The 11,234-nt window shown below is 60.3% G+C and overlaps 1 protein-coding gene across 1 annotated transcript; it reads left to right on the plus strand.

The window, feature by feature from the left end:
• Positions 1 to 595: 595 nt before the first annotated feature.
• Positions 596 to 2,987, plus strand: PHLDA3 (pleckstrin homology like domain family A member 3). Its single transcript, XM_081124072.1, has 2 exons — positions 596 to 1,106; positions 2,363 to 2,987. The coding sequence occupies exon 1, from the start codon at positions 656 to 658 to the stop codon at positions 1,031 to 1,033; it is 378 nt and encodes a 125-aa protein (XP_080980198.1). The 5' UTR covers positions 596 to 655; the 3' UTR covers positions 1,034 to 1,106; positions 2,363 to 2,987.
• The last annotated feature ends 8,247 nt before the right edge of the window (positions 2,988 to 11,234 follow it).

The raw sequence follows: 11,234 nt of genomic DNA on the forward strand, positions 1-11,234 counted from the left end.
GGAGGAACCCAACGCGCCTGGAGTCCCATTCCTGCCCCTGACCCCAGGATCCTGCTTATGTTTCTGATTGCACAACGCCAAGGGGGAGCTGGCAGAGTTAGGAAAGGGGGCAAAGGCTGGGCGGCCGGGCCTCGCGCGGTCCCAGAAGCATCCAGCAGCCGCCTGGCGCCCACCGTGCGCGTGGCACCGCGGGGACCGCGGCGCAAGCCTTTCCCCGTCGCGGGCAGCGATCCCCTCCCGCCTCCACCGCGTCCCCGGGGCCAAGGCCCGCCCGGGGGAGCAGTGGTTCCAAGAAGCGGACGACGGGAGGCCTGCGGCTGGGGCAGTCCTGCCAGCCGCCCCTTCTCGGCAGCGGCCCGCCCCCCGCCGGCCCCGCCCCCGAGGCCGTGCCCGGGCCGGCGAGGCAGGAATGCGCCGCGCAGGAGGCGGCGGCGGGACGTGTAAGGACAAGTCCCCGGGGCTGCCGCCCTGGCGCAGACGGGGCCCAGGCGAGCCAGCGAGCGGGCGCCCGGTGCGGGCCGCGGAGCTGGGCGCGCGGGGCAGCGGCGGTGGGGCCGCTGCGGCCTGAAGCGGGCGCGGGGCGAGCGGGGCGCGCGCGCGCCGGGCGGCGGCGTCCGCGGGGCGCCCGGCCTGCGGGCTCCCGGGCCGCGGCCCCATGACGGCGGCGGCGGCGGTGCTGAAGGAGGGCGTCCTGGAGAAGCGCAGCGGCGGCCTCCTGCAGCTCTGGAAGCGTAAGCGCTGCGTGCTCACCGAGCGCGGGCTGCAGCTCTTCGAGCCCAAGGGCGCGGGCGGCCGGCCCAAGGAGCTCAGCTTCGCGCGCATCAAGGCCGTGGAGTGCGTGGAAAGCACCGGGCGCCACATATACTTCACGCTGGTGACCGAGGGTGGCGGCGAGATCGATTTCCGCTGCCCCCTCGAAGACCCCGGCTGGAACGCGCAGATCACCCTGGGCCTGGTCAAGTTTAAGAACCAGCAGGCCATCCAGACGGTGCGGGCCCGGCAGAGCCTGGGGACCGGAACCCTCGTGTCCTAAACCTCCGGGGCGCGCCCTCTGACCTGCCCTGCTTTCCAGTTTTCCACCGACTCGGTGCCCGGGGTCACATCGGGTAAGCCCTCTGGGGACTGGGCGCTCTCTCTGTCGGTCTTCCCTACGGAGAAAGTGGGGGGCTCCTGCCAGCATTCCACTTAAAAGCTGGACCATCCCAGGGCCTGCAGAGAGTAGGAGCCGGGGAGTCTGGGCCTGGGAGGCCTGCCCCCACCCCCAACCCTGCCAAGAACTGGACTTCCCCCTGGGGCACCTGGTAGGGGGGCCCTGCAGGCGTCCCAGAGAAAGATGGGCGGGATGAGCCTTGCCACAGGTTGCTTCTACCATGACTCAGGCGGAGAGAGGCTGGCCTGCACAGCCCCCCAAGCCGCTGGGCCTCTGCTCCTCTGCAGGGCAGACCACCTGGGGCCTCCGCTTTCTGGGAGCGGGGAGAACCCAGCCTCTGGTGAACAGAAGCCTGTCCCCCTCCTACTAGGATGAATGCTCCCCACAGGAGAGTTTGAGCATGGAATTGAGGCAGAAACACGGACTCCCTCTGTTAGTGGGGTCCTCAGGGATTGTGACCAGATCAAGGGACCCCACTTGCCAGGTGGGGCCTCAGCAGGAGGGCTGGGCTGGGCTGGCCGGGGCTCCACCACCCTTTGTTGACAGTGGGCTCTGGCTCTTAAGGCTGAGCTGCTGGGAGACCAGAGGAGTTGCAGGTAGGGCAGGCTAGGACACCGGTGCTCTGGGGATGGACCTGTCCACCTGCCCCTGAGCACCAGCCCATGCCCAGTGGGGCCAGAGAAGATGGGGCAGGAGGGGCACATGATTTGTTAGTTGTGATGTCTTCAGGTTCTTCGAGTGGTAGGGCAGGGGGTGGGGCAGATTTGTGGTCAGGAAGGCCCAGGGGAGGGACCAGGAATAGAACCTGGAAGGCCTGGCCCCCAGCCCTGTGCCCTCTGCCCCAGATGCCACTCCCTCCCCTGGGAACTAGGAGCCAGGCTGGGGATGGGTTTGCACCACTCTGGTTTTAATTTCCCTGGTGAGGATCCAAGTCCCCCTCACCACCAACCCCCACCTTCCACTCCTCGCGTCCCTGCCCTGAGGCTTCCTCACTGCAACAAGGAGAGTCCCAGTGAGCCAGGGGCCATGTGGGGCCCCACCTTGCTCTGACCCTCCTGTAAACACTGAATCCCCATTCAGTGAGAATTGACCCTCACTGGTCCCTCAGGTGGGGTGGCAAGCGGGCTCCCCCATTGCTCAGTCATGTACAAACACTATTTTCTGTTTTTCGTGGTGGGGAAGCTGGTGTGGATACTCTCTTTTTCTTTTCAGCGCCATGGCCCTTTGGGCATGACCACGTCCCACCCGGCGAAGCGGAGTCATGGTCAGGTGCAGGAGGCATTGGAGCTGAAGGGTGGATGGCTGGGCAGGAGGGCAGAGGCCATGCAGGGCTGAGAATGAAGATTCAGCCCCTGGACACTCTCCGACTCTAAGGACGTCCCCGGCTCAGGGCCTTCTAGCCACAGGCCTGACTCATGGATCACGGCGGAGACCTGGCATGTAAGCCCCTCCGGGGGCCCTGCCATCTGTTCTGCAGACTGCTGTCCATCCTGGCTGGTGCCGCGCCCAGAGGAGGGCAGAGCCCCGTAGGGTGCTAAGCCTCGGGACACAGGAGGCCAGCCTGGCACCCAGGGGAAGATCACCTCCGGACTGACCTTGGTGGGGGAAGCTGATGGGTCTGAGGCCCACACTTGGGGGGGTCTCCTGCTGCTTAGGTCCCCCTGGGACCCCCACCCCTCCAGGCCCTCTCTTTGCACACGTCTCCCCCCACCTCCTGTCCTTCTGCTCTCGCTGCCCTGCTAGGCCTGGAGGTGGTGGGGGTGGGGTGGGGGTTTGGCCATTACCATTTCATGCCTGTCCAACAATGAAGACGCCCTGCAAAGGGCAGTGACCACACTGTCTGCTGAGTGCAATTCTTTGCCCACAAAGACCCAGTGCCTGGAGCATCCGTGTCCCAGTGACCTCTGGGGGGAGAGTTTGTCTCTCTGCCGGGAAGGGCTTAGCCTGCTCCCTGGGTCTGGGGGCGTCCTCACTGTTCCGGCAGCTCTGAATTCTGGAGAAGGAGCCTGGGCCTCAGGAATGCTTGGTGGGACCACAGAGAGGGGTCAAGGCCCCCCTCGAGGGCATACACAGGCCGGGCAGTGCCAGCAGACACACACGGGATGGAAAACTTTGCTCAGCTGGGCCTGTGGATGCTGGGCGGCCAGGGAGGGGCTGTTGCCACGGCCTCAGCCCTGGCAGCCCAGACTCACCCCTGCCCACCCGCCTGCTGTGAGTCATCCATGGGACCAGGAGACAGGGCAAGTCCCAGTCTAGCAACTGGGAGTCTGAGGAGGCGCCGGGGGTGGGGGATGGGGTGTGTGTGGGTGTGTGCAGAAACTGAGGGGAGAAGGGACGGCTCGTGCTGGTCAGGGCGAGTGGGGCCCAGAGTCCCTGGCTTCCCTGGCCCCAGTAGCAGCAGGAGAGAGGGAGGCAGACCTGAGCGTGAGTTACCTGTCACCCCATTAAAACAGAGATGATAACAGCTTCCTTCCTAGAACCACTGTGAGAATTAATTGAGGAAATGTCTATAAAGAGATAAGACGCACAGATAGTGGGGGGTAGTTTGTTGTTACAGTGAGATAACCCCAACCCTCTTGAGAAAGCCGCCTGCAATTAGACCGAAATTAGCAGCTCGCCGGGGTTTTTCCCTAATAGGGCCGGAACCGCCGAGGAAACTCGGAGACTCATCCCTTCAAGATAAGCGTCTGCGTCCTAAAGGAGCCTGAGGCGATGCTCAGAGAAGGGGAGGCAGTGCCCCCGACTGGGACTGGCTGTTCTCACTCCCCCCAGGTGCCTCCTGGGTGGACAGGATGAACGGAGCCCGCCAGCCCCCTCCGAGGGTTAGGGTGCTGCGCACCCATAGCCCCAGGGCCTTCCAGGGGCTCTCAGCCCTTCACGCACTTGCTCACCCCGTCCCCCCACCATGAAGAAGGGAGGACTGGTCACATGTCACACACCTTACCTGAGTGAGGGCCCTTGGCCCTGGCTCCCTAAAGCAAGGGAGGTGGGTCCCCCCTGCAAGCCAAGACCTCGAAGATTAACAGCCGGGCTCAGCCAGATCTGAAGAGCCAGCGGCACCCACTCAGCCCTTAATTACACTTGATTGGGGGCGTGATCAGGGCCGGTGAGCAGCTTCAGCTGTGCTCACCCCACTTGCAGGTTACACACGGCCATCGGGTGTTTCTCACGGTCTGGGGGTCCCTTCTCTGGTTCCGCCCAGAGTGTCCATTTCTCCTGCGGGACAGAAGGGCCCCTCCCGGCGGAGTCTCTGGATGGGCCTGGGACTTGCTTCCCAGCCTTTGACTAGGATGGGCCGGAGCTTCTGCGATGAGGCCACAGAAGACTGAGTTCCATCTGGCTCCTCACTCTCTCCCTCTGGCATTTTTTTTTTTTTTTTTTTTGGTTAATCCTCACTGGAGAATATTTTGTCCATTCATTTTTTTAGAGACAATAGGAGGGGAGAAAGAGAGAGATGTGAGAGACGTCGGTTGGTTGTCTCCAGCGTGCACCTGACCAGGTCCAGGCATCGAACCTGCAACCCAGGTGGACATTGTGGAGGCCCATTGTTAAACCTACCCTGCAGGGTGTGCTCAGAGGGGAGAAACTGAGGCACAGAACATCCCAGCATGCCACTCTCACCTGGAAATTAAAGTCTGAACTCCCAGACCAACTTCTCTGAGGTTAACTCTCTCCAGATGGGCAGAGGCCCAGGACAGACAGGGCCAGCTCCGCCCTTGACCATCCCGGTGTCTGGAGTGGGGTCCTCACTGCTCCCAGACCCCCAGACCCTCTATCCTGACTCCCCCAGTGGCGCCTGCGTGGGAGGCCCTGGCTGCCTGACAGGGGCATCTGGCAGTGGATGGAGGACCCTGCCTTTCTCTCCCTCGGAGCACTTCTTGCCCCAGCACCAGATTGTAGCCCCCCTAGTGGGAGAGGCTGTAAATCCACACGCCCACGGGAAGCAGCTGGGTCCCAGGCCCATCCTGGGGACTTAACCCTTTCCAGGCCTGCCGACCCCTCCCTGGGCCGTGGCGGGCAGGAGGCCCAGAGTCAGCTTTGGGAGCTTTAGATCCTTGCCCTGGGTGACCGAGGGTGGCGGCTGGGCAATAGTAGATTTTACTGAAAGCCTAGGTGGGCGGGCATTCTGCTCGGGGCAGTGTATGAACTGTAAATAATTCACTAAATAAAGACAGCAAAGGAGCCAGCGTAGGATGGAGGCTGTGAGGATGGGAACTGCGGTTTCTCAGAGGGGACAGGGCAAAGGTGGCACAGTTCACAAGCCTGGCAGGTGTCTGGGTGGGGTGGAGGTGGCCCAGGCTGTGGCCACTGGCCTGGTCCTGATGGACCCCGATGGGCCCCTCCCCCAAACCATAACAGAAAGACAATAGTGCCAGAGAGACTCCTCCTGGGGACAGGACAGGCGGTGCCAGCCTGCCCAGTGGGACAAGGAGCCCTTGTGCCTCAGCTTCAGATCCTGCCCCACCCTGCCTGGCCTGGGGGTGGTCGGAAGTTCAGATCCTGGGGTGGGAGGAGGCAGGAGCTCACACTGCGGGCCCTGGATGGAGCAGGGTCACCTGGAGGTCTCAGGGAGGGGGGGGGGCTTGGGAGCAAGGTAGGGGTTTCTGGGGCCTGGAGGAGGCGGGATGGGCTGCCCAGGGTGGTCTCTGAGCAGAAGGGAACAGAGATGCTGGGCTCTCCAGGCTTTTCTCATTTGATCCTCACAAGCCCTGGGAGGCAGAAATGGAGGGGGTGGTGCTTCCATTTTATAGATGAGAAAACAGAGGTTCAAAGAAGCGGCAGCCACACTGGAGGCCACCCAGGGAGCAGGAGGGAGCCTGGTTCACACCAGCTCTGGGCGTGGGGTTAGCAGGTGGTGGGAGAAGTTTTTTCTAGGCTGAGTGGACTCAGGACCGGGAGACCATCTGAGGGGTGGAGTCTGGTCCCCATTCTAGAGCTGTCCCCCCATTGCCCACCTGTTCCATCCACTTCCACTGCCGCCCCCACCCCTACCCCCGGGGCAGGCCTCTGGGGGCCCAGGCCAAGCCTGCAGGGTTCCAAGGAGGGTGGTCTGGAGTCCCGGCCCACAGCCCCACTCTCCTCAGCTTCTCCTTGAAATTCCACGCACCCTGGGCGTTTGGCAGGAGCCCTCAGTGCTGCATCCGAACAATTTGTCTTTCATGGCCCATTTGCATCAATCACCCCATTGTTCCTCCGCCTCTTCTTGGACCTCAGGGCTCCCTGGGCCCAGTGGGCCGGGGTGTGGGCGCCCCCTGGTGGCCCGTCTGCACCACCCATCCCCGTGCCCAGCTGAGCTGGTGAGGGAGCAAGCGCCCTAATGTCATCTTCCGGGTGACACCCCCATCTCACCCTGTTCCCAGGGTCCCTGGGTGGGGTGGGAGAGAGGGGTCATGGGAGGCAGGAACACACAATGCAGGTGGCCAGACTAGAAATGATTTTCCCTTAGAATTCTGAAGGCATTTTTTTCCATTTAAAAAATAGACTATTTTTAAGAGCAGTTTTAGGTTTACAGAAAGACTGATTTCACAGAAAGTACAGTTTTCCTAAATGCTGTCCTCACATCCCCACACTGTTTCTCCAATTATTAAAATAATCCTGCATTTGTTACAATGAATTTGTTAGAATGAAGGAACAAATATTGATACATTGTTATTGTCTGTTGTATCCTATGCTCCAGTAGAGCTATGGGTTGGTATGGGACCCTCTTCTTCTCTGTGGATGTTTTAAATCTCTTCTCCTGGTCCCCGTGCCTCAGGTCTTTGCTGTCACAGGGCTGGGCGCTTGGTGAGTCTTGCCCCCTCGGTTTTGGAAGGTGTGGTTTTAATTTCTGTGATAACTATTTCTTTCTAAGTTCTTTGAAACTCCAACTAGCAAAATATGCACCTCCTGGTGCTCATTTAATCTTCTTATCCTTCCTGACCTACTTCCTATATATTTGGGGGGGGTACTTTCTGGAAGATTTCTGAACTTTATCAACTGAATGTGTTTTCGAGGGCCTCTGAGCCCTGGCATGGGCACGTGTGAGAGCTTATGACTTTTCAAATGATGTGTGTGAATGTGTTGGATTTCACAAGTTTTCAAAGGAAGTTCTACCTCCCCTCCCCAAAGCAAGGAACCACGTAACCCCTTAGCTCCTCAAGGGACCATCTAGCCAGCAGTTTAAGAAAGATAAACATTTCCAGAGTGGCTACACTGGGGTTACAGTAACTGTGTTTCCAAACACTTGTATCAGATAAGCTGTGTTTGTTGCTCTCTAAGCTTTGGCGCTGGAGCTGACCCAGATTACATTGTGCGGAGGAGGACCGTGGAGCGGGGGAGGCTCGGCCAGTGATGGGATCGGGCCTGGGACCGGAAACACTTGTGACTGTTTGTCATCTGGGAGGAGGCGGGCCAGGGTGGGATGGAGAGAAGGGATATCCTCAGACGGGCAGCCACCCCCAATCCTCACACAGAGACAATCTCAGATTCAGAGTGGATAGGTCACAAGTCAGTCCCACTCACGTTCTTCCCGTCACACCCGCGGGCGCACGTAGGCACATGCTCTCTCTGGTGGCCAGAAGCAGAACTTCACCTCCAGGTCCTGGGTACAGGCCAGGGCGGGACCGAAATGAAAGCCACAGCTGCACTATTTTATGTAGTTCCTTATGAAAATTTCCTAACTTGTCATTTTAGGGACATTTTATTAGACCAGGAGGCCACAATTCCCACAGCTCACTACAGTGGCCGGTCCCGCACGCAGTGACCTGGAAGTCAAGGAGTTCCTGATCGATTCCTGTGCCTGGCCCTCAGGGACGGAATTAAAAACCAGACTAATTGGTTTACCTTGCCTGGTTCTCAGAGTGGGGTCCCCAGACCAGCAGCAGCACCCACCCTGAGAACTTATTAGAAATGCACATTTCTGGGCTCCATCCCAGACCTGCTGAACCAGACACCCTGGGGTGGGGCCCAGAGTGTGTGTTTTACCCAGCCCTGCGGGGGCTCTGACGCACCCAACAGGCGGAAACCCACTGGGCTAGCCGAGGCCTGTCCTGCCCACACCGTGCTGAGTCCTGAAGGGCAGACCGAGAGCAGAAGCCCCATCACCTTCCCCCAGATAGGTTTTCACCTGAAGAGAGGGGACAGAATGCTACGACCAGTGAGTGGCACAGACAGAAAGTCCTGTGGCAGGAGAGACAGGTGGAGTCTGGGAAGGCCCCCAGGAGGGGGTGGCTTCCTGCAGGCCTGGAAGGAAGGGCAGCTTCCGGGGGGGCTGGGGGGAATGAGGGAGAAGCATTCCTGCTGTGGGAACCTTCAAGCTTCAAGGTGCAGAAGCAGAACCCACAATGAGCTGGGAGCAGCAGCTAGGCGGGTGCAGGGGTGGAGGTTCGGGCAAGCCGGGAGCTGGCAGGAGAGACCTGGGGTGGTGACGTTGGGTGGGGCGGGGGGGGATGGGCATGGGGAGACAGGATTGGGAGAGAGTGAGCTGGGTTCCCAGTCCCAGCCTTGCTGACTGCTCACATGATGCTTGTCTCTAGGGTGGGGTCCACCCTGGTTTGCTAGCTCCCTCTCCACCTCAGTGCCCCGCACCCCCCCATCCCTACAGGATTCAGCCCCAAACCCCACTTGCTTATTATGGGATTTCTGGAGAAGCAGACCTGCTGAGACCTGGCCCCAGGCCCTCAGGTGTGAGGGCTCAGCTGGCAGCACAGTGGGGCCTGGGGTGAGGTGGGGGTGGCCTTGGGTCCCTTCCTTCATCACAGCACTGAACAGGCTGGAGGACTCGGGGTGGACAGGGTGCTCCAGGCAGAAGGGAGGCAACAGGTTTGGGCAGCGGTGTGTGTGGGAGGAAGTCGGAGGGTGGGGGGTGGCTTTGAAGGCGAGGGTGTGAGAAATGCACCAGCTGAGGCCCAGGGCCCCCCTTCCCAGAGCCAGCCTGGAGTCTGCCGGGGCCAGGCCCTCCCTCCTGCCTCTCCCACTCCAGTGGCCCCGAGAGCTGCCACTCACTCAGCCCTGGCCCTGCCCAGGCCTCCTCCTGCAGGTATCTCAGCCCTGAAAACAGTGCTAATACCATCTGTTTATATGCAGCTGAAACATTTACACAGAGCTAGGCAGAGACTCGGTCGTTCCGAGCATTACTTACAGTTTTTAACTTTGGAATGAGTTAGAGGAAGCACTGCCAGTTCATCCCACATTCCCAGGGGGCCGCCTCCCTGGCTGCAGAGAACAGTGAAGTCATAATGGAGCCGGCTAATTGAGCCCGTGCTCTGGGCCGGTCGTCACCTGGCTGGTTAGGAGCACAGACCCCGGCGCTGGCCCTGCTCTGCCTCCCCTCTGCCGTGGACCTTGGGGGAGCTCTTAACCGTTCTGAGCCCTGTTTCCTCTTCTGCAGATTGGGGGTGATAACAGTACCTGCCTCCTTGGGAGGATCTGAGAGCTGACACTTGTCAGGGGTTCGCCAAGTGCAGACACAGGCCACCTCAGCACAGCACGGCCACCCGGGTTCCCAGTGAGAAACAGAGGCTCCGGAGGGTTAAGTGGGGAAAGCTCCTAGAGCTGGTGCTCCTGGCAAGGGGGGGGGTTCAGTGCCTCCCCTGCCCCGCGTGTGTCTCTGATGCCACAGGCCTTAGTGGTGAGGCCTGTCGTGGCAGAGAATCGAGGGGTGGAGACATTTTGGGTCTTTGATCCCTCTGCTCTTGCTCCTGAGCCCCCAGCCTGGCCTGGGCTCAGAACTCAGTCCCTGGAAACCCGGCCCTGGAGCAAAGGGGGGGGCTTCGGACGGGGGTGGGGGAGGAGGCAGAGGGGGGATGTGGCTGTCACTGAGGCCATGGCCCCAGCCGTGGGGGCAGGCTTGTGGCAGGAGGGGAGCCCGGGAGACAGATGCTCCTGGGCCTGAACGCTGGCTAATTTGGGCTCCTCACTTCCCAGACAATGCAGGGCAGCTGGGCTGACAGGTGTGGGCCAGGAGGGACCAGGCCCTGACTCCACCCCACAGCCTCACCAGGCTTAGCTCCCTGGCCAGACACTTCCTCCCCTGCCCTGTGGCCCCCCAAGTCCTGGGATGGGTCTCCGGGGACAGGGACTCCGGCAACACTCTGTCCCAGCAGGAGATTGGGGAGGAATCGCACCCGGGACGCTCAGAGTCCAAGTTCTCTGTGATTCTCTGAGATTCCCCATGATTCCTTGCAGTGCCCTGTGTTTCCCCAAGATTCTCTGAGATTCCTCGAGATTCTCTGAGATTCCCCATAATTCCTTGCAATTCCCTGTGATTCCCCGAGATTCTCTGAGATTTCCCATGATTCCCTGTGATTCCCCGAGATTCCCTGTGCAGAAGGGGTCCACTGGGCAGGTCACATTCCCCACCTTTTGGGTGGTTCTGACCATCTTTTGTTCTTATATTGGCCAGTCTGCTCTCTCCTTTCCTTTTCAAAACGCAGGATAATTCACCCAGGCATTCATTTATTGTGCACGTGAAGCCTTCGTAAGAAAGTTCTTGTACAAATTATAAACGTAACAAGCAATGCCATAAACTGCAGCCGACTCAGCCCTGGCCCCGGATTCCTTCTCTGACGCCTGCTGCTCCCTGGCGGGGTCGGGCCTTGATTTTCCATCCCTGCCCCTCCACTTGGAACCCTGGGCTCCAGCCCCCATGACGTCCAGACCCTGTCCTTTCTCCCTGGCAGCCTTCCAGAGCCACACAGAGTCACCTCTGTGGTTCCCCAGAACGACAGTGTCTGGAGAGCAGGGGCTTCACTACTGGACACTCTGGGCGCATCTCCTAGGGACACCCATCCACCAGCTCTGTTCCCCACCAAACGGGGGACCCAGAGCTCCCCAAACCCCTCTTGCCAGGCCTCTCCCTGGCCTGAGAGGGGTCAGTACCGATGTCCTGGCCCAGCCTGGGCTCTGCCCCTTGAGACTGAGCCGGCCGACAATAATAGCCCTGGATTAACATAGCAGGCATTGTCTTTCTCTGACTATAGGGTGGGTATTATGTGCTCATCAACCATCCTAAAAATACCCCGTAAACAGGTGCAGACCTGTGGGCACGAGGCTGGGGACAAAGGGGGGCAGAAAGGGGAGACAGTCTCATCGAGGTCCAGGCCTG

Source organism: Miniopterus schreibersii (assembly GCF_964146895.1).
Source record: "Miniopterus schreibersii genome assembly, chromosome: 21".
NCBI classification, from domain to species: domain Eukaryota; kingdom Metazoa; phylum Chordata; class Mammalia; order Chiroptera; family Miniopteridae; genus Miniopterus; species Miniopterus schreibersii.